Below are 23,957 nucleotides of genomic sequence, written 5' to 3'. Positions count from 1 at the left end.
GTGAGCCTCTGGCCTGCATCTGGCCTAGCTTCTGGGTAGCTGCTGATAGCCACGGAGCCCGGGCTGCTTGCAGCAGGCCTTCAATCCTCTCAGCTGGCTGCTGGGAGCAGCCCAGGCTCTGTGGCTATCAGCAGCTACCCAGAACCTGAGCCAGGAGGCTGCCTCCCTGCCCCGGCCCCAGTGCGTGCCGAGGAAAATGGCTCGTTGCTGACCCCTGCATTAGATTATAGTTTTAGTCTTTACATAAGCATTATGATATTTTTGCCAATATTGGTTTGTGGCAGAGCCACTTGGACCCATGCCTTAAACCAGTGTCGCCAAACCTTTTCCAGCCCAAAGCACACTTACATTAATAAACCTTCCTCAGCACACCTGTTAAAGCATTCCTATTCTCGTACCTATTGTAGCTCATTGCCACGACAAAATTCCGCGGCACACCTGTTCTTTTCTGATAGCAGCACACTTTTGTGCCACGGCATGTTGGTTGGAAAACTGCCTTAAACACAAGAGCATCCTTCTTCTCTCTGTAGCCCTCTATCTCAGTTGACTGTATTACTTCTGGTATTATTTAACTCAACAATTTTGCGGTTCTTCTAATGTGATTTCCTGTAGTTTGTTACTTGTGTCTTGAAAACTTGTAACAGCACATTGTGTGAGGGCAAGGTGGTAGAAGTTGCCAGGCAGGGCTTTAAACCCATGTCTTCTTCAGCTTAAGAGCTGCTATATGGTACTGGGTAAGAGAGAAAGTCACTTAAATTGGAATTTTCTCCACCCTTTTAGTTTTCTGTGAACTTTTCTAAACTCATAATTGGAATTAATGAGAGACTTAGCTCAGTTCTCTTCAAGTGGCTCACTTTAATTTTTTTCCTTCTGCTTTAACATCTCAGAGTTCAAGATTTTTTTTTTTTTTTTTAATGTGACTCCAGTAATATTTCTCGCTGAAGGATTTTTCTGCTGTAGTAAACTAGAAAAGTGTTATGTTTTCATTGCCTAGAATAGCAAGGGAACGGGCTCAATTCCCCCTCTTTATTTTATTTTATTTTATTTTTTTACATGAAATAAGAGAGAGACAGACCTCTACCACTTCACACAGTTTCTTGCAGTAATTAACTTCTGTGAAATGAACGAATTGAGAGGAGAATGACGAGGTCGCATAGTGACACATCAAAGAGCTGATCACTGTGTAAAATGCTTGTATTTTATATTGCTCTTGTTATTTTTCCTGGAATTGGGAACTTATTTGATGTCCAGGTAAGAATAGTGTGTTTAAGTAAATGCACAGGTTGTAGGAAACGCCTTTTCTCATATTTTTGTCTTTTCTTCCTGCAACAAATTTTGTTTTTAAAGAAGAACTTCTGAGTGTTCAACAATTAATGTATTCCTTTTTAAATTTGCTATATATGTACACAGAATATTCCTCATCAGGATTCTTTGATCTTAAGAAATGCAAAGCATCAAAAGGAATAGTTACGGTACCATAGTTAAGAATTAGATTGGAAAGACTGTATGCGGTGTAGGTACTGATAAACTTTAAATGAATATTTATAAAGATCAGTGGGGGGGCCAGCCTTTTTGGTAAATATTCCACAAATTTAGGTCCTGCATCTGCCCAGAGTGCCACTTCCATTACCTTTCTCTGCTTTCTGCCCTCTCCCTGATCTGCCACATGAAACACAGAGGCTGCCTATGATGCTTGTTGGCACATGTGCCACAAGTTGGCTACCACAGGTATAGACATAAGTGTCTTATACTAATTGACTGAAGTTTTGGCTTCTAAAGGATAACTTGTGCTAGCAGTCCAGACGTGTACAGTGAGACTGAATTCTGTACCTGTGTTAGCTCTGGTATCCTTTAGTTCCATTGTTTTCCCCACTCATACAAATGAGCAAATTGGTAGATGTAGGTATGTCAAACTTGTCAGGCCCTGTGGGTCAGATGAATGATGACTGGTATGCAGCTGGTGTGCAGACTGGATGAAGGGCACAGGGCCAGTCCGTGAGCCCCACATGCTGGATCCAGCGCATGGGGATGGATGGTCTGGTTTGAGCACCATATTGATCATGCACCCTAGACCGGCCCTGCATGCTGAATGTGGTGTGTGGGTCTGCTCCAAGACTCGTGGGCTGGATAATGGGGCTCTCTGGGCTGGATCTTCAACACCTTTGGGTTAATGGTTTAAAATGTTACCAGAGCTTGGATGTCTTGTCTTTTCTACAATGATTGATGACACATTTGACATAGTTGTCATGTACCATAGTCTGGCTCTGTGCCTCTTTGCTGTCATGAGTCATAAACTGTGACCTTTCTCAAGGGACTTCCTTGTTCCCTTTCCTTGCCCCCACCCCTCCTAAAAATGGAGGGGGTTGGATGTCAAGAAAAGGGGAGCTTATTCTTGGCTGCCAAAGCTAATTCTTCCACGTTTTAGCAGCTACATCATTGTTTAGGGAGTTCCACTCTTGCTTATATGGGAGAAAAGCACATGCTCGCCAGACGAAGTGTGGCTGTGATGGAAGGGTTTTCTTTTTTTGCCTTATTTCGAGAAAATGCCAAGTTATACAGCTGTAGAACTGCAGAGTCTGCAGAGACACAAGGGTTTGTACAGCAGTGTCTTGGGAACAAGAAATCCATGAAGGATGGAAGGGACAGATTACTTACAGGCATACACAAGGACTAATTAAGTTGTATTTATTTTTAAGGATACAGATAATTCACAGACATCCAAGACGCATTATATATATCTGATATGTAGAGATAATTACATTCCTTTTTTTAATATTGATGAACGGTACATAGTAGGCATAGGGAGTAGGTGCAACAGATGTAGTTGCAAAAAACTTTTACAGTCATCTCTTGCTTTTAGGTGCTTATTCTCAGAAACTGTTTCACAGTGAATTTTTCACATGTAGTTTAACTGGGGATTTTGTGTGTAGCACAATCAAAATTCTTGCTATTTGAGGCAGTTTTTCTTATGGCTGAGAGCCTTTTACACTTTGAAATTTGGTATGTGTAGTCCTCCATGTGCAGTATATGCTTCTGAGAATTGCTCCTCTCACAGTACCTCTTCTTTTTAAACAAAGTCTTCATGTTCTTTTTCTGTGTGTTTTCCCTCTCCCTCAGGTTTTTAGCAGAATACCATGATGATTTCTTCCCAGAATCTGCTTATGTAGCTGCATGTGAGGCCTACTATAGCACCAAAAATCCTCGGGCAATCTACTGAAGCTTTTTCACGAACAGTTGAATCCTGTGTACGCTGCCCATGACATTGCTGCTTTGCCACGTGGCTGCAAGAAGAAGATGAGAAGAACTTTGAACGTCTTTCACTTGGGCAAGAGAGAATATCTTCTGTGATGCCTGGATTACTTAGCAGAGATGGACCGCTTCTTTAAGAGCTGTGCAAAGACAGCATTTTGAATTACTCAATGGGTTGAGTATACACTCCAGTTTTAGATGTATGAAGAAAGCCCTGCACTGATTTCTAATGCATAGGACTGCATATAATTAAAACAAAGGGGGAAAGCAGATGCATTAGCAATTGGACATTTTCATGAAAACAAATGCTTCTTCCTGTGTTTCTTTTTAATGTGAACTCCTCAGCCTAAAAAATAAGACTGACTTCACTGTTATATAAAGAGAATGCTTAATTGGCATCCTACGGATATATTTTCATGCATGGAACTTGGGTTTTGTTTTGTTTTTTTCTCCTTTTTGTAAAACTGTCATGGTAGAAAAGATTGTTTTGATGTAAAGGAAAATTTATATAGCTGTCCTGTTTGCATGATCTCTGCCTCAGGAAAATGGTTTTCTGTGGCTTCAGTGAAAGATTTGTTGCTTGCTTTAGCTTTTTAAAAAGGTATCTGTCTTATCCCATGGCAGGGGTGTCAGAGTTCCAAGGAATTCAGACCTCACCAGTGATTGATCTCACATGTGGCTGCAATTGATTCCCAACACCACTGCAGAAAAACAGAATATTTTACTAGGTCTCCAAGGGGTAGGCTCAGAGAATCAATAAAGTGAAAGCAGTTATTTTGGCAAGCATTTTTTTTTAATAAAGTGCACATTGGCTCTCTAATTGAGGGTGTGATACTGGCTGTCTAATCTTAAATATGTCTTAGTTTGGCTTTGCTTAGTACTATTGTTCACTAAATATTGCAAAGTATATGAAGAATGAAGAGCCAGTAGCAGTCCGATGTAAAAATGGTGTCTTCTTCTTGTAGAGTTCTTTCTTCCCATAAATCAGAAATGCATCTCTTTAGATTTATGATGGTACTTATTTTTTTTTACACTCTGTAGCACTGCAAAACTCATACAGCTGCATGGGATTAAACTGAGTTCTATTATCCCTCTGACAATACATAGTCAGCAGAGATGAACTAAAAAAAATCTATTTGAGATTTTGTAGCATCTGAGGCCCTTGGCAGACATTAAAATAATGGTGACCGTGGAATCCGAGGAACATTTTTCCCAAGCTCAAAAACTGTATCTTCCTATGTCATGTGTGTATGGCAGGATGCACAATGTTTGGATGAACCGTATTATTCCTCAGATCCAATCTCACTACTGCTGGGGGCTACCCACAGGACCTGCTACCCATGTTTTGGGCAGTAGATGGCTGTATCCTGAACCCCAGGGCTGCCATGTGTCTGATCCAGTACTCAGTTGACTTTACAATATGGGACTGGGCCCAGGGTAGCCCTGAGTCTTAAAAACTACATGTGGAGACTGGATTGTGTTTAAGTACGGCTTAAGCAGAGGCAATTGATTCTTATCTCATTATTTGAACTAACTTTTTATAACCTCTGTGTCCCTATGGATGCACTTTGTTTAACTCTTTTTGCGTCTCTCAGCAGTGTCCTCTCTTTTTCCTCCCTTGTTGCATTTCTTTTTTATTTAAACTACTGCTTTCTATTTAAAACCCTTGCTCCTTACAGATCCACTCATAGAATTTGACAAATTCAGAGAATCTGTTGCTTACAAAAGCTTATGCCTCTGAATTAGCCTATACGATGCCTCTCTGCCTTGCCTCCTGTACAAATTTTAGGTGATCTAATTAGAGAATCATTCTTTTTGACTTGGAAATATTGAATTAGAATGTGCATCTGTGATACTGCAACTGAAAAGAACCAGCAATGTGGGGAGTTAGGAAGAACCAGCTTCCGAATGTAAATAGCACATTTAATCTGTAAACCTGAAATCCAATTTTACCACTCACTGTTACTTTTCAGAGTGTAATAGCACTCTAAATCCTTTGAACTGAAAAAGTAAAGATATTCTTGGTTTCATTATTTTAGGCTTGCAGAAAGGTTTCTCTATTTAAACTTAATGGTTCTTACACTAATCTCAGTTTGACATGGATTCAAAAGATTTGTGGATCTTTATTTCTGAAGGGTCATTATCTATTGTATTCCTATAATGCCAAAATACTTTCTTTTACTCTTCTAGGCTTCATTCCAGTTCTGTAAAGGTTCTGAATTTTCAGTATGGTCCGAGTATTCAAAATCCTCTGTATGATGGGAGCATGTCTAATGCTAAACTTCATATAGTAGGCAAAAAAAAATTATTAATGAATGTCTAACAAGCCATTCAGCTTGAAATATTGCTAAAACTATCCTTGGTCCTTTTCATTGTTGCAGATCCCTGCAACAAATGATATGTCAAATCTTTTGTTCCACCCTATCAATACCTACGAATAAAAAGGCAAGTTCAGAACTGAGTTGAAACCTTATAAAATAGCTGTGTTTAACTGCAAAAAATGACATTTTGTCTGTGTAATTCATAATGTTTTATATATTCAACTCATTCAGTTGACAGACAATAATTCTAACACCACTTCAAAATGGAATCAGAAAATCCAAGTATTTACAACTTGCATTGTGATCATAAAAAAACTTCCTTTTGTGACTTGAAATTTTGCAAGTGAGAGATATAGCATAGCCTATAGTGGTAGAACTCAGCATGTCACTTATTCCAAAGTAAATGTATCCACAGAGGTTTTTGTACCTGTATAACTGTAGTAATTATGTTTGTGAATTTCCCTGTGCCAGCCAACAAGCTCTTTGCAAGGGCAAAGGCAAGGCTAAAATGTGTCTAAACTAGGCGCAGCATTTCAAATAAGGCTGGCTAGTTTGATTTGGGAGGGGGAAAAATCTGTTAGTGTAAGTTTATAGAGGAAACAGTATGTATGGCATAATGTTGGCTTGGGTACTGGAAGCAGCATGTTAGTGATTCTCAGCAGGCTAATTAGTCCTAGTACAAATGGGTGTTAATGGGGCTGTGCTGTTGCTGCTGCCATTGCTGCTACTATTCAGAGTGAACTTCAGTATGCACACAACATTGAATTATGCCGTGTGGGCATAACATGAATTGGCTATGTGTAAGATTTGCTTTCTGGTTCCCAAACCAGTCAATCAATTAAATAACTTGCATCCTTCAGTTTCATTAGTAGGTTCTACTTCTAGTTTTAATAGGCTTCTTTAAAAAGAAATCTTCAGATTTTAAAGTTTATTTCCCTTTAATCTAAGTCTAAGTGTGTGTGTGTGTGTGTGTGTGTGTGTTGGGGGGAAGAGAGGGTAAAATCCAAAAAAACATTTTCAACTAAATATCTTTTGTTATTCATTTTGGTGCTGCACTGTTTCTTAGTAGGGAGGGAGACTCTGCTGTAATAACTGTTCTTAAACTTGAGTTCTTGGTATATTGTTCATGGTTGGTGGGAATGTCACAGACCAGGGCTCCATTGTTTTAGGGGCTGTGCAAGTAAAATGAAAGTCTTTTCCCAAAACTTGAAGCATTTGTGATCTTGTTCTCAGTACTGCGACACTAACATATCACCTTTGACTCTCATTTTAGGACTAGCTAAATGTGAAACTTGGCTTGATAATAATATTGATTTTGTTTTTTGTGCTTTTTATTTTTAAAGGAGGCCTGGAAAAGGTTTGAATAAACTATACTGTATCACTGGTGTTAAATCCATCTAATCTACTTCTTTAATGAACTAGTTTTCCATTTTCATGAACCTAGGAGAATATTTTGCAAGTGACCTACTTGTGGATCTGGTGGCTATTTAGCTAAATAAAACTTGCCAGGCATGATAGGACAAGTGGACACTTGCCTAGGATAAATGTGAATGGTTATTATGCTGGTTAGCATCAAGAGGGTAAGTTACTCATTTTCATAACAGATGATCTGTCTCCTTCCTCCCCTTTCTCTTCATCCCCTTCTAGTTTTTGAAACTTGCTGATTAAGATGCATGCTGTATTTCCACTTGGTATCTTCTGTGGTGAATTTTGTGTGCTGCCAGCACAACTGCATATAGGCACCAGAGGCATGTGAATGTATGTATACATGCTTTGGTGCGTTGGTAGCAGCTGCTTTCTACTGGTAGAACCAGACAAGTGTTCTGTAAAACCACAAATATTGGGTGTTACAAATCTGCCACATGCATGAATCTGGTTGAAACTGCCTTTATTGTTACTATATAAACAAGTGAACAATTATAGTTTCATAGTGCTTAGAATCAGAAGGGACCTAAACAGATCATCAGGCCCAACCCCCTGCCCCTGGCAGGAACAGGTGCCGGGGTCATAACATCCCAGCCAAATATCTGTCCAGCCTCCTCTTGAAGACCCCCAAGGTAGGAGAGAGTACCACCTCCCTTGGGAGCCCATTCCAGAGCCTGGCAGCCCTAACTGTAAAGTAATGTCTCCTGATGTCCAGCCTGAACCTTCTCTCTAACAATTCGTGGCCGTTATTCCTAGTAACCCCGGGTGGTGCCGGGGGAACAGAGCTTCGCCCAATTCCCGCTGGTCCCCCCTGGTGAGTTCGTAAACAGCCACCAGATCCCCTCTCAGCCTTCTCTTGTGGAGGCTGAATAGATTCAGGCCCTTTAGCCTCTCTTTGTAGGGCCTGACCCCCTGCCCCCTGACCATGTGAGTGGCCCTCCTGTGGACCCTCTCAAGGTTAGCCACACATCCCTCTTGAAGTGCAGCGCCCAGAACTGAATGCAGTACTCCAACTGCGGCTTGACCAACACCGCATAGAGGGAAAGGATCACCTCCCTGGACCTGCTTGTGATGCATCTGTAGATGCACAAGGTGTGGTTAACTTAGCTTTCTCGCATTGGTGGCTCATGTTCATCCTGGAGTCAACAATGACTCCAAAATCCCTTTCTGCTGCTGTTGACAAGAAGGGTGTTCCCCAACCTATAGGTGTGTTGCTGGTTCCTTTTCCCTAGATGCAGCACCTTCACACTTGTCTGCATTGAATTCCATCCTATTCTCATCTGCCCACCTCTGTAACCTGTCTAGATCTAGCTGGATTCTGTCCCTCCCCTTCAGCGTGCCCACCTTGCCCCACATCTTGGTGTCATCAGCGAATTTGGACAATGTGCTTTCCACACCCACATCCAGATTGCTCATCAAACAATCTGCAATTCTTTTTTGCAAATTTTTTTAAATTTCAAGATTGTATCCCAAACACTCCCAGCTGGTGGGTTCTAAGGGGGATTTAGCCTGCCGTCAAGAATTCTTCCTATGCGACAAACTTTGCCTGCTACCTTTTATATAACTATAATTCAATTGTAATAGTACTCAAAATCCTGCTGCAGTTGTGGATTAATGAGTTTGTAATATTGCATTTGATAGTTATGTAGGTTGCTTGTGTGTGCTGCTTAAGCCCTCCCCACTGAAACACTTTGTTTAGATTTCATGTATGGCTGAGTAGGTGGTAGCTTTTACTCATTGTTTATAATGTAGGATTAATATGGACTTTATTTTGTTTTAACTGTGATTAACTAGTGAAGATATATAATTACTTTGGCATTAAATACCTTAGCTGTTTTTAATAAAATAAAAGATTATTTTAATGTGCACAATTGTTATAAGCAGCAACTAATTAGACATTCCATAAGGATTTTACCCACTGACAGATGGATGGTATGACAAATGTAATATATATTTGTAATAGTGCCAATCCCAAGCATTTGAAATCATGAGTCAGTACCCCAAAGTCATGGAACTGGTTTAAAAAATCTGAAATTTTAGTCTCTAAGGTAACATGAAATGAGTTTTTTCTTTGCAACCAAGAGGGCTAGAAATTTCTAATGAGACCTGATCTCAGAGACCTTGAAGAGCGTGGAACTTAAGAAAACACTAAGCACTGTAACATTGGCAATAAAATTGGGTTTAGCTATGCTGCATTATAGTAGGCTGCTACTAATGTGAAAATAATGGGCGAGTTAGTATTTGAAGAGATGTATGAATATAGATTCAGAGGTAGATTTCCTGGTTAAGAAGTTGCTGCCTAAGTGAAATCCCTCTATACAAAGTGACCTCACTATGCCCAAGGGACAAATCTATAGTTTAAGTGATATGTTTTTAATTTATTTTTAGTGGCTTCTTACGAGTTTTCTAATCTAGATGGAAGCATACAATCAGTGTAAACAAAGTATTATGAAGGCACAAAGGAGGAGGACGAAAGACATCCACTGGGCCCCATGGGCAACTGGTCCCTCCTGAGTCTGGGGGGGCACCTGCAGAAGCTGGCATCAGCGGCAGGGACAGGGCTGGTGAGCACCCACAGAAGGCAGTGGTGGTGGGGTTGGGGCTGGTGAGCACCCGCAGAAACCAGCATTGGAGATGGGGATGGGGCTGGCGAGTACCTGCAGACGAAGCCCGCAAGTGGGAAAACCCCCTGGGGGGGGGGGGGGGGGGGGCACATGCCCCCTCTACCAGTCGCCTATGCTGGATGCATTTGCATGTTCCCCTGTGGCACTGTTGTTACTGCATTGTCATTAATATTTCCTTTTGAAAGTACTAAATGATGGCACGGTAACAGCCTGTATTGTGCCATGCTGGCGGCGCACGGTTATTTTTAGCTGTTATATCACCACAGGAATGCGCTATACTGAGGGAATGCATTGCTGCGGCGACGTAGTGGCAGCATCACAGTTTTTGCCTGCGGATGCTATGTCACCGTAGCACGTTACTATGGTGATGTAGTGTCACGTAGACACGCCCACTTGTACATATACGGTGTAGTAATTTTTGTCTATATTGTTTCTAACCACTTATTTTCTCTCCTTATTAGCAGGTCATGGTGCTCTCCTGGGAGCTGGGAGTCCTGGATGTTGGTCCATATTCATTTTCATGCTTTATTCCATTGAATAGAGCATCTATTTCCATGCTTTTATCCATTGATTTCCAGTGGCTGCTGAACGTTGGCAGTAGTACCCTTTCTTGTGTTTGGGGAGCACAAGCAACCACCCAGCAATAGAACGTTTGAGAATGTGAAAAGAACTCTATGGCAGTACCAGAGCAGCCATACTTTTAGCCCAAACGCTAGGGACAGACCAACAGATCGCAGTGAATTAAAGGGAGACAGACTGGCAGCTGTTCTGTGGTTCCTCTCCCTGTGCCTGCCCTTATTCTGCAGTAATGAAAGCTGAACCTCAGTAGTTTATCCCCAGTGAAAGAGGGCTCAGCTTCCCAGGTTTAGCTTTCATCATCAGGAAGCCAGTGTAGGCACAAAGCTAGTATTTTCCTGCCTGCTTTTAAAGTGCTTTAACTTTTTCTTTGCACGTAGAGGGATGAAGCTCACCTGATCTGCAGAGGTAGCCCCAGGACTAGAGTCCAGGACCCTTGGCTCTCCCCTACCTGATCCCTGGAAGTAGCTCTAGGTCGTGGCTCTGGAACTCTTCTCTGCCTGATCCTTGGAGGCACCCTCGGCCCCTGACCTGGGAGCCAGGGCTGCGCCCCACTCATTGCAAGTTTGGCAGTGCAGCCCAGCATCGAGGAACCTGTTTCCCTAATGCCGGGCTTCACCAGTTTCAGAGCCAAATCGTGCGACTGAAGAATTTCATGCCTGATCCCAAAATTTACACATTTTGCTATACACATTTGGTATGACAGGATGAACAATTTTTGGGATCTGGCATAAAATTCCACACGTCTTAATTACACAATCACATGTCTGTCAGGGGCCTTGGAGAGAATATGAAAACAACCATTACTGCCATTGTCAGCTCAACCATTGCAGCTGGCCTGACCACTACTGCTGCCTAAGGTGAGGAGCCTGGTTGTTAAGCCTCTGTTTCAGTGACTTTTAGAAGAGCAAATGTCCTTCTGGCCAATTAGAAGTCTAATAAGGGGAAAGCGTGATCTGTTACATCTGGGTAGTGTGAAGGCATGCATGTTGAAATAAACAGGAAAGCAGCATTCCAGTGAAGTGTCTGAATTTTGTTTTTCTAGTTTTAATTTTTTTGAGTTGATACGAAAATGATTTTATTGTGAAGCTGTTTTTAAAATTTAGGCAGCCATAGCATTTAAACTCAAGCTTAATCACAGTAACTTCAAACTGCCCTGGAGTGAACCTTATGTTCCTTGTAGTTTTTCCTCCCAAACAGACTTTCAAGAAGTAGTCAGTGCCAGCAAAAATCAAAACCCCAATGTTGCCTTCTTACAGATCAGTCTCATCCAGGGTTTATGTAACAGTGGGCGAAGATGAGAGGAAGCGATAATAAGAAACTGTTGGGCCTCTTGAGGAAAGATGTAAAATGACTGCAACCAATAACAGTAAACCTAACAGATGAGTCCCACAAAGTGTAAATTATATCATGATATGAGTAGTGTGTGTTTTGGGGGGGAAACAAAAGGTAAAAGAAGACTGCTAATTGTGCATGTACAATGCTGAGGAATTGGCCCCAGCTCTTCAGAAATGCAATGAGCATGTGGAGTTTGCAGATATATAGAATGTGATTTGTGGGCAGAAATGTTTTAGGACTCTCTTCTGCTAGTGTCAAAATTTAGAATAATCCATAAGGACAAGAAGATCATTTTCTGGGACAGTAAAGCTGCAATTTAGACTAACTAAAAATTCAGAGAATTAGTATAGCCCCACCTGGGAATTAGACTGAATGAGAGGATTAAAACTGAGCACCATATGGTGTTCAATCTTTGTGCAATTTGTTGCTTGTGTAAATAATTTGAGTACTTCTGGTTTGGTAATCAGTTTGGGACTCACAGTAGGAGTGTCAACCAAAGGTGGTCCTCAAATGTGTGTGGTTTTTTTTAATGAAAAGCTTGAGATTAAAGATTCAAATGTTAAATGAATTGTGAATGTTTCTAATGTGCTCTCCAAGCGCTGAAAAGAGAAAAGTTACCCTTATTTAAAATGTGTTTAATATCTGCAAATTAAATAAATACATTTCTCAAATCATTAGATTCTTTTGGATACCTTGTTTTAAAGCAAAACAGCTTGGGAACCAAGAGCTGTACTGTTTTCTGGAGGGTGGAAGGTGAGGAAGGTGGGAAATGACTAAGAAATGTCTTTTAAAAACAATTTTCCATTCACAAGTCTGGAAAACATTTTTTTTTCTTTTCTTTAGTCAGGCTATAACATGGAGATTTGTTTGGGTTTTTTTTTGGTTTTGCTTTTTGCCAAGCTTGAAAATTGTAAATGTTGGAGCTATTTGGAGCATGGGACTGCACTAGCCACTGAAAATAGAAAATCTTGCATAATATGCAACGCCAAGCACTCCAGCTAGTAATGATTGCCATCTGTTTAGCAGGGGTGGGCAATTATATCAGGTGGAGGGCCGCTGACTGAGTTTTGGCAAGCCATCAAGGGCCACATGACAGGCAGCCAGAAGCAGAAATATATTAATTTTCTAAATGTTTTAGGGGCCTCGCGGGCCCGCAGGCCACATTTTGCCCACCCCTGAGTTAAAGTATAGGATTGTTACATAACTATAGTGACTAAAAATAGCTGCATGATAATGCAAGCAAAATGCTGAAAAAAGTCTTATATGGAATGCAAGAAATGGCCTCTACTTAAATATTAGTAGCTATATGGCATCCTTGTTTGCTGCTGGAGACCATTTCCTTTTAGTAAAACAATATTCCAAAAGACATATGTATGTCTGATCAGCCTGTGACTTGGATTTTGGGTCTGTTTATAATGTGATTAGTTGTGAATGCTAGAATGCTTTTTGGTGTTGTTTGACTGACAATTGGTGTTTGCCTAGAAATTTGAGTGAAGTGATAGTATTTATAAATGACCTTACAGCTATTGAAGTACTTTTCCTTCCAACCTAACTTAGAATCAGACAAGATAAGAAATCAAGAGCTTAAGACTTCTCACTACTCTTAGTAGAAAACAATATTTATGTAGACATGCAAACAACACATGTAGTTATCATGATAGTGAATCAGTTAAAAGGTCAGGGTGCACATGAGTCGTAGGGGTCTTTACTTTCATTCTATTAAAATATGCTGTTTTAAAAAACTAATTTGGGAGTAAAGAGTAGTCTAAGTTCTCATTACAATATGAAACAAATGGATAATAAAGTAATCATTATATACGCAGGTGGGACAATGTACCTTGCTTCAACATAGACAGCATGGCTTGATAAACAGCAGTTGTCAAACAGACTTGATTGCTTGCCTTGATTCAATTACAGTTTTAGTAGATAATGGACATGACAGCTAGATTTCTGTAAAGATTTGAATGGTACTCACATGGGAATCTAACTCATACAACGTCAGTTTAACTTAATAAGCGTAAAAATAATTGTGGTTGTAATACAGAATTGGCTGAACAAACATAAATGGAGCAATTATGAATGGTAAAAAGCAAAGTGGGGCTCAGCAGGGATTAATACTGGGACTTTGTACTGCTTAATGTATCCATAAATGATCTGGAATAACAACAAAAGTAAACTGTACGTTAATCAAATTCACAGATGGCACCAAATAATTGTGATTGCAAACAAAGCAGAGGCTACAGACAAACTACAGATTGTGCTAGACAATTTAAAGAAATGAGGAAAATCTGTGTGTGCCGGGTGTATGTGTTATATGGCCTCAGACCCCTGCCAAGAGACCATTGTCCTACAGGTGGTGGCAGGTTGGACCCTAGGGTAAGATCGCCAGTCTGCCTAGAGGGTGATCTTTTTCCTCTCAACTGCCACGACTTGATGTAATAGCTTCTTGAGAGGTAGTTTCCCATAGGCGATCTTCCTGGTCCCAATCCCTTTCCTCTTTATTGGACTTCAAACCTCCCCTTCACCCCACCCTAACCACTCCAGTCTTTGATGGAGTTAAATTCGGTCAAGGCCTGATGATTAGTGCCTCAGATTTCTAAGATTATAATATTGTCGATGATTGGCAGCCTACAACCAAGCTGACTGTACCTCTGGCTCTACTTGTGTCTATGCAAAACTATATAGTCCAGTGGTCACCAACCAGTCAATCTCGATAGACTGGTCGATCAGGGAGCCTCTGACAGTCGATCTCAGTCCGTCAGAGGCTCTACAATCAGAAGTGGCAGGATGCATGTGGCTGGGCTGAGCTATGCCCCCTGCCACCCAGGCTGGGCTGGGTGAGTGGGGGTCAGAGCCCAGGTGGCTTGTCCAGGAGGTAGGGGCGGGGCTGGGGGCAGGGCTGAGGGGTAGGCACGGTAGATCCTGGGATGCTAAAAAGTGATCTTCACCATAAAGTTGGAGACCACTGATATAGTCCATAGTCTTTAATTGACAATATAAATGACAGAGAATTCCACAGTCTTTTAACTTTTATCTTGAAGGCCTGGCTGATCAGCCAAAATGCTCACAGTGCCCTGTTCCCTTTTTAGGACACTGCTTCAAATCTGTTAGTCTATCTGCCCTGCCACTCTCCCACCCTGAGAGCAGAACACGCCACTGTGTCAGGGGTAGCGGTCCTATTGCCCAGGCGGGATCACTCGCTGCCCAGGTTCCCCCTGACCTTATAGATGAATCACCACTGTGTGCCCTGCCACAGTCCACAGCAGCTGCTCCTGCATCTGACGGTGGCTGTATCTCTGAACAGGCGCTCTTCCCAGCATCCTGGTTTTCTGGTTGACTCAACAGTGTTGCAGACAATGGCAGCTGCTCCCAGAGTGGAAACGGCTCTGCTGCTCATCCATGTTGCCTGCTGTTGGCCTTTTCTGCCCCTCTCTGGGGCCAGAAACGCTTCCTACTCCGCCAATCTGGAGCATCAGGCTGCTCCGGAAGTGCTGCAGTGTCTGCCGCATGCTGCCCCTGGGAGCTGCTTGCATCCAGGTAAGTTGAGCACCTGCGTGTTCCCTTCATTTTCTCTCCCTTCTTCACACTGAGGATTAAATGTAACTTTACATCAAATGCTGTTCCTGCCTGAGGAAGGGTACTTGATATCCAAAAGCTTGTCCAACAGCTCTCCCAAGTATACAGTCGGTCCAATAGAAGATACCACAAAATCCTTTCCTCATACACTTCCTAGATTATGATTTCAAGGTCATTTTGTAGATTAGGAGATCCTTAACAATGTTAATGTAACTGCTGGATTTAGTACATTCTGACTTTACTAGGTGGCAGGAACCTAGCTATATGATCCTGCCTCCTGTTATATAGCTAGGTTTGGACAGTTAAGGTCAGTCATTAACAGCCATTTTGGGAGTCTCATCCATTTTTCTCAGAAGGATTGCCACTCCAGGGCCATTCCACTTAACAGCTGGAGATTTTGAAATCGGAATGAAAGCATTTCATTTTGGCAAAATTGTCAGTCTTATTTTGAATTTGTTTTTAAAAGTTCAGGTGTTTTGTTTGGCTCTTTTCAGGTAGTTCCTGGATGGTTTACCCTAGACCTTAGAAATGTTCCAGTTGGAAATTTCTTCAAAATCATTGTGGGTCCATGAAAAATTTTGGTAAAATAGTGATGTCATAGTATCTTTGTTTTGCCATAGTGCGGTGGTGGATTAGTAGACCTGTATATGTATGCAATGTTGATCTGCAAATTCCATTTTGATTTGTAAAGGTCACTTAGGGCATAAAACTCTTCCCTGCCTTTATTTTGGCTTCCTAGCCTCTACAGTGAGGCAGAACACATAGGATATTCCGGAAGAAATTCTTATATTTTGTGGGGTGCTAACACCAATGGTCATTTGAATGACCTTTCCTTCAAATGGAAGCACTCTTAGACAAAGATCTGTGACCCCCTTTCAAGTTATCCAATGGTGGTTTGAATCACTGGATGACGGGGAATAATTAAAGGGCGGAGTCGTCTCTGACTTGTTCTCCTTCCTCAATCAGATTATACAGGCAATATGAGCAGAAGTGAAATAAAGAAAAAGGATGGCAGAATCCTGGACATCATGTACCACATTTTCTTACAGACAGTGAACCCCAGAATATGATACATACCTCATTTTTTGAAAAGCAGAATGAAGGAAAAAATATTCTTCCAGAGTTGTGGCTGCATAGTATATGGACTGAGCCTAATCTTCAGGTGACTTACCTTCTCTTTCCTGCCTGACTGAAGCTGAAACTTTAGCTGCTACTGGAGACCTGCCTCCATTAGTCAGTCTGATTTTGAAAACAGCACAACAGTCTCCAGAGTTGTGAAATAGGAGGAGAGAGATCAGGAGCAGCAAACAGGCAACAAAATTGCCCTTAGAAAGGTTAGCTTCATGAGTGGAACAGCAAGACCATTATCAAGGGGAAATGATTATTAATACCCATGGAGTGAAGCATAAAGAGCCATTAAATCAACTGACTCTCTTAGCTGCTTGAATAGTAATGCACAGCTGTTACATAGTGGAACAGGAATCAAGCCAGGGTTCTTCTATCTCAAGCAGAAAATCAGCTTCCCACCTTAACTACATGCATCCCAATTTTGGGTGTCTGATTTTTGGAGAAAAAATGTTTTGTACGTGAAAAAATACAATATTTCCTAAAGACCACCTTAAAGCAAGACCTCATGAGAAAATTGAGGCAGGCATTTGTGTGCCAGTTTTATTGTTTTTCCTTGGATCTGTAGATCTCCTGAGTTACTTGAATGAAGTTGTTCTTAGTTTAGAAATCATTTTACAAAGTCTGTGTTCTTGCTTTACTGTTATGTATCCCTCAAGAGTTTATCTAGAAACCACCATGTACACATGCCTTAGGCTGTGGGTGTCACTCATCTGGCTCTGCACCTCATGGGCTAGATTGGCCCTAAAGAACAATGCTGCTGCTCTCCCCCTGCTTGCTGGATCCCAGGGAATAGTACAGAGGGCTGATCTGGCATGTGTTACGTGCAGTTTGTGGGTCTACTCTGAGACACTGGCAGCACCAGGGGCTGGATGACGGGGCTCCATAGGCTGTATCCATTTTGCAGACAATACCTTTGACACCCCTGCCTTACAGGTTGTCAGGCTGTGGCCTTGCACCTGGAGAGTAGCGCATATACTATTTAACGTGGTAGTTACGTTCTTGAAAAATACGACTTAAAGCAAAACGATGTTAAGTGAATCCAATTATGTCACGGCAGTTACCTACTAGCAGGCGGCGGCCAAACAACGTTATAACCGACCATCATGTGACTTTAAACAAGTATGTTCTCTAATAGATCAGTGACATAATAACAAAACAACGTTAACTGTGATGACATTAAGTGAGGAGTGTGGCAGAAGGCCACCTCTGTTTCTCCCCAAAAACTCTGCTCTGTGACAATTTGGTTAGGATGGGACCACCAGAGGATACACACCTTACCCTATCTCTTTAGGTAACCTGAGCTGGATACATTTCTGAAGGAGGGGGGAAACCTGCTCCCTCTGCCTATGTGACTGGCATCATGTACCTGGGTGAGGGGCTTGCTCCCTGGGAGATAGGAACTGCCAGTCTGCCCAGCAGCTAGTGATGCATTTCAAATTGGTTGGCTGACAGCCAACAGGTGCTGGCCTCCATTGGACCAGGTAAATGAGGTCACAAGGGCTATATAAGTTGAGGACTGTCCAGGAGGGGGCAGCAGCCATGAGGAAGTCTCAGAGAGAGAGAGAGAGAGAGAGAGAGAGAAGAGCTGGACCTGGACCATCTGAAACTTGCGCTCTCTCTCAAAATTCATGATCAAGGAACTGCCTGCCACCAGAGGGAATCTCCATCTGCCTCTGGATGATACTCATGAGTAAGCTACCTGAGATCTAACTAGATATACAGCTTGCAGTAACTCAGATGCGTGATCAAAGGCTACCTAGCCATGGGAGGTTGCTCTATGGGATTTCTCTGATATTGCTGTAACCTGTACCCTATTCCAACCCTACCCCTTGTAACCAATAAAGTTCTCCTTTGTACCTAGTGTGGGAGACTTATTTGGAGTGGGTCTAGATTATGCCTTGGGGTCCCCTTGGTTTGGCTGACTAAGGGAGACCACTACTTTTGCTTCTGACTGAGGGAAGCACCCCAAGTTCTTGAAGTGAATCAAGTACCCTTGAGGGCTACTAGGCCTGTGTTTCCCAGGGTGCACAGAGCCAGAATCAAGCCCACCCCTGGGTGGTGACAGTGTTACCCCCAGGCTAGTGGGTGTGCTCCAGGAAGGGGGTCGGCCAGACGTGAGGGGCCCCCAGGGAGACACTCAGAGCCTGGAAGGTGGTTGGGCACAGTGAGGTGGGTGGCTTAACGCAGGAGCGCCCCCTACTGGCCTGCCACAAGAAGTACCTGTATGCTGGACTGGCCTGAGCCACAAACATTGGCTGGAGCTTGCTAGGACTTGAAAGGTCAAAAGCATGCTGGATCCATTGTTTTGGTCTGGGCATGGAGGCCCAGAATGGAGCCTTTGGGATGCACAAAACATTCCAGTGGGAGGACAGGAAAAAGTTGCAAACCAAAGCCTTCCAAAGTTTGTGTTTTGTAATTTGGTAAGGACATGTATACTTTCTCCTGCAAAAACAAACAAAATCCCAACCCCCTTCCTCCTCCAACCCAAAAAAACAAAAATCAAAACACCCCCCCCACCCCCCGCAGCTGACAAGACCCTATTGACAGTTATTAAGGCTGTCACATGATTTTGAACAGTTAACAGATGGATGGATTATTTTTGGCACAACTGACAAATGGGTCAAAGCAAGGTTAGTGCGAGAAATGAATGTTACTTTGTGAAGAATAGTGGACATTTCCAGGCCACAGCTTCTTAGAGTGGAAGGAAGATGTAGTGGCTAAGCTAGGGCATTAGTCTGGAAAGACTGGTGTTCAGTTCCATGCTCCAGCACAGATTGATGACTTTGGGTGAGGTGCTTCTGCCCAGATCCAGAAGAGAGCTTGGGTACCAAAACTGGGACATGAGTAAAATTTAGGCTTCTTAATCCAAAAGTGCAGTCCTCAAGCTCTTCTAATGCCTTAGGTATCTAAGTTTTCATAACTAAAGCTCACTGGTGTCTAGAGTTCTGCTTCTCTACATTCCCAGAGCTGTTCATTAGAGTATTTAGAATAGTGATCAGAACAAAGGTGAGTGCCACAATCACTGGGCTCTCCAGTCTTTCTCACTGGCTGAGGCATCTTGAGTTCTTCCCTGAAGCATAATATCTTAGTGCATGCGATATGCAAATCTTTGTACCTGGGTAGAAGAACTTAGAAACACAGAAGCATAGAAACCAAGCCTGGAAGGGACCTCTCCAGGTCATCTAATCCAAACCCCTGCTCATGGGAAGATCTCCATCATAGACAAGTGTTTGTATGACCTGCTTTTAAAAACTTCTGAAGATGTACATTCCTGCATATCTCTAGGTAATGTGTTCCAATACTTAACCACCCTCAGATACAGATGTCTTCCTAATATCCAACTTAACTTTCCCTTGTTTCATTGCTCCTTGTTCTGTCCTCTGTGACCACAGTGAACAGACTTTCACCATCCTTTGTATAACTATGCTTCTTGTATTTGAGGATTGTTATCAATTTCTCCCTCATTCTTCTCTTCCCCAGACTAAATGATCCTAGACTTTCAACTGTCCCTTTTAAATCATGTTTCCTAGCCCTCTAATAAGTTTAGGTCCCCAATGTGCTCTTTCTAATTTATTTCTTTCTGTTTTGAGATGCTGTGTTCAAAACTAGAGACAGTACTCCTGATGAGTCTCACCAGTGCTGAATAGAATAGAAAGATGCCTTTCCTTGACTTCCAAGCAACATTTTTATCAATATAGCCCAGTATACTATTGGCTTTTTTCTGAAACAAGAGCACACTAGTGGCTCATATTTAGCTTACAAGTCCACTATAACCCCAGATCCTTTTTTAACTAGTCTGTTTTGTGTATGCAATTGTTCTGTCTCAAGTACAGGACTTTGCACTCGTCCTTATGAAATGTCCTAATTTGATGAATTTTGGACTTCATTGTTTTCCTCAGCTGTGCTCAAGGAGCCACAGGTTGCAGATCATCATTTCAAAGAAGTATGACCAGCATGGGTTATCAAGTGATATACCACTGGCTACATCTCTTGTCCAAATAGCATTTTATGAAAAATAAAAGAAGAGTTTTCCAGTGGCTGAAAAAGTTAAAAGTCCATGCCTAGTATTATACACTTAATCTTTTCAGGAGAAAATGTTTTAAGAGATACAAGTAACCAAAATAGTTTTGGACATATACAAAAATATACTTTATTTATACAGAGGGTACAAAATATTTATTTTTAGTAGGTGCAATAAGACAGTGTATCTTGTTTCCATAAACTGTTCATGAAACAAAGCTGACTATTATTTGTAATACTTAAGTTTCATTGTAAAGTATTTAAGACCATGAATTCCATGTGCCCCCGGACACTGCGGGGAGCATGGCAAACTCCCGCAGGTGGCAGTAGCACTGTTGGTGGTGGGAGCATGGCAGCAGCAAGCAGTGAGGTCTTGCAAGGCAGCTGCAGTGCTGTTGGCAGCAAGAGTGGGGGTGGTGAGCACCGACCAGGGGTTGGCGACCACCCGCAGACGCCATCGGCAGTGAGGTGGGGAGGGGGATGGTGAGCTGCGACTGCCTGCAGGTGCCGCTGGCAGTGTCGGCAGCGCCTTTTCACAGGGGGTGCACCACCACATTCAGGGGGTGCATGTGCACCCCCTATGTGTTGCCAATGCTTAAGACAGCTTGCTAATAAGTTATGGACAGATTTGGTCACTGGTTAACTGTAGGCAATAAGAGTCTTTTAATATACCTGCTAGAGTCTTGCTTGAATTGTAGTTTCACTTTTAGTTAAAAGAACCATTGCTGGATCTGTCATTTTGAGTAATTTCGCATGCTTTTTGGGCCCAGAGCTAACGGACTTTAAGATCAACAGTTTGATGCATAATTTACCTTTGAGCCATTTTTATTTCAGCTTCTTTTTTTAAATTTTGCTTTTCTGTAGTGATTTATATCAAACCTTGGTTTGCTTTAAATTTAATTAAGTGTCTTGACTTTGGCACAGCAACATGGTTTCATAACATCTAGAAATCTTACCATACAAAGAGCTTAATTCATATACTTGCTGTAAAAAAAAAAAAAAAAAAAAAAGTCAGATTTCTTTAAACTGAAACGATAGGTTTCTCATGTGCTTAAGGCAAGTTTTAAATGGCTGACAGAACTTAACTATATTGTGGGATTAAGGAAACTTTAAGTGTTCATTTCTTCTATTAGGTCTGTGAAGCATATCTTACACTCACTCTGTAAAACATTTTGCCAACGTGTATTGGATTTCTCTTTGAAATCAGCAGTTCACAAGGGATAGTAGCAAATGAATCCTTAATATATTTTATTTAACATCATCTGTATTCTTCAAAGACATATTACATTTTTAATGTGATAAATTATAGACCCAGTCTAAGCAATCCTGTTTTGCCATAACCCTTGCGCTATACAGGATTCCCTCGATTTAAGCAGGTTCTTTATATGCAGATTCGCTCTTATGCAATGAGCATATTTAGACCCATAATTTGTTATATGCGAGGTAAATTCACTCTTATGTGATCAGCATAGACATCCCCCTTCCCCCTCCCTGCCCAAGCAGGTAAGTCTGTGGGGGAAGTGAAAGGGCCATGGCCCCACTCACCCCAGCCCTGGCTGCAGCAGCCCTGGGAGTGGCTGGTGCTAAGTGCCTGCAGCCTCTAGGCTGCACCATGCTCTGCCTGACCCCCTGCGCCTGAGCTCCGCTTGTCTGCACTCACCTCTGCTCCTGGGCTGTGCTGTGCTTTGGTGCAGGCAGCTGGTGCTGGCCACTCCCAGGGCTGCTGCAGCTGGAGCTAGGGTGAGTGCCGCTCTGTTCCCTCTGTTTTGCTGCCTTGTGCAGCCCTGGGAGAAGCACCCCTCTCCCTGCGCCTTCCCTAGTTCCAGCCTCACTCCCTCTCTCCCTCCCTTACTGCCATGGGAATCTATCCTTATTTGTTACATAATAAAGTGAACCCACTTTACAAGAATTCAATTTATACGCTGTTCTCCAGGAACACATGTACAGCATAAATCGAGGGAAACCTGTCTTGTGAAAACAGATTCTTCCGTTTTTCATGCAGAAAACATGCGAGTTTTAAATTCTATCTATGTAGCTACACTTATTCACTTCCGATCTAAAAATTCTCCCTAATTGAGTTACAATTGTAAGTTCCCCCCAAGTATGAACACTTTTTGTTGTTTTCATTTCAGAAAAAAAATCTTTCACTTTTTAATGATCTCATTAAAGCTACTTGCAAGAATGCAGTTATCAGCAGGGATCCTAGTTTTCTCTGATTTAAAAAACTCCCAAATTTTCAGTTTAAAAAAAATAACCCCAAATCCACATTTTTCCATGATTAAAATGAAACACCACTAATATCTCAATATATATCTATATTAGTGGTGTTTCATTTTAATCATGGAAAAATGTGGATTTAGGGTTATTTTTTTTAAAACTGAAAATGTGGGATTTTTTTTGAATAGGAGAAAACTAGGATCCCTGGTTATCAGAAACACAGTACCTACAGTTTGTGTACAAATTAAAAAGGAAAAGGATCTATTTTACTTCATTTTCATAGCCACAGCTGAACAGAAGTTTTCTAGCTATTAGCTTCCTTTGCATGGAGTAAGTAAAGCTCCTGGTCTTCTCTTCACTCTTATAATAAACTTGGAGCAGTCTAGTAATCATCACTGTCTTCTTTTTCATAGTTTATTGGTGTCTCATTTTCCTTGTTGTTTTGATATCATAGCTACTCTTCATCTCCTGTGACGTCAATACGATGCCATTTATTTATTTCTTTGCCTCTCCTTGAGAAACCTAACGTATGAGTATGTTTCATTGTAGAGTTAAGCTTTTCTTGAGAGTAGAGTGGCTTTTCTTGAGTTAGTTTACTGTAAGTGAGAGTAACCACACTGTAAAACAGGAGCTGGTAGTGCTAAGATCTCTGAGGTACATCATTGTTAGTGTTGGAGTACTCTGCCCCCACACCCATATTTATGTAGTTGCCTGTTTCCAGCTGCAAAGAGGTACAGCTGCACATGGTCAGTGGTTATGAGCCTGGCTGGCTGGAAAACTGGCAGCAGCTCAAACTGCTGTGAGTTAGGGGGGAGCGACGAAGGCTGCATCCACATGAGTGGGAATGCATGGTTTGCAGTACCTCAAAGCCTTTTGAGGTGTTGCAAAATGCATATGGCGCATGTGGGCATGTAGATCTGTTTACCGTACTGCACGTTTGCAGCATTGTAGCAAAATTAGATACTGGGAAATCCTGGTATTTAAAAAAAAAACAAAACGGGGGAAATAAAGTGGTGTGGCACATGTAGATGCAGCATGTGCCACCAGAAACTAGAACCTGGCTGGCCAGAGCCATGCTTCAGTTGCTGGCCAGGCTCCACATGCCTGGATCATTCCCACTGCAGCCTCAGGAGGACTCCAGGTAAGGCTGCTGGGGCCAGCCCAGGCGCTGTCCCCAGCCTCCCCTACCCAACTTGGGGCAATTTGCCATGTGTCAGAGTGTGCATGCAGGGCATGCCCAGGGACATGTAGTAGCAGCACAAACATGTGCTGCTGCTATTTGTCCTCCAGGAAACGCATAGTCCTGCTTGTGGGGATGTGCCCAAAGAGGCTTAAAGGCTCCAGGTGCAGGTTGCAAAGGGACAGTGTTGCACTTAAAAGATGGGTTTTTAAACCTAGTGCTTTAAGAATTGACACAACACTCTGTTGATTAATAGGAGAAAGGCTTGCTTTAATAATTACCATCAATCTATAAAACTAAATG

General features: G+C 42.1%; 1 protein-coding gene across 1 annotated transcript in view; it reads left to right on the top strand.

The window, feature by feature from the left end:
- MSL3 (MSL complex subunit 3) overlaps positions 1 to 6,775 on the top strand; it is a 44,981-nt gene extending 38,206 nt beyond the window's left edge. The window contains exon 13 of the mRNA XM_006022307.3: positions 3,118 to 6,775. Within this exon, the coding sequence (XP_006022369.1) occupies positions 3,118 to 3,217 (100 nt within the window). The 3' untranslated portion in view covers positions 3,218 to 6,775. The remainder of the gene's footprint in view (positions 1 to 3,117) is intronic.
- The last annotated feature ends 17,182 nt before the right edge of the window (positions 6,776 to 23,957 follow it).

The sequence above is a fragment of the Alligator sinensis genome, unplaced genomic scaffold, assembly GCF_000455745.1.
Source record: "Alligator sinensis unplaced genomic scaffold, ASM45574v1 scaffold312_1, whole genome shotgun sequence".
Classification (NCBI taxonomy): domain Eukaryota; kingdom Metazoa; phylum Chordata; order Crocodylia; family Alligatoridae; genus Alligator; species Alligator sinensis.
The sequence above is the reverse complement of the archived record's forward strand: the minus strand, read 5'-3'. Positions and strand labels throughout refer to the sequence as shown.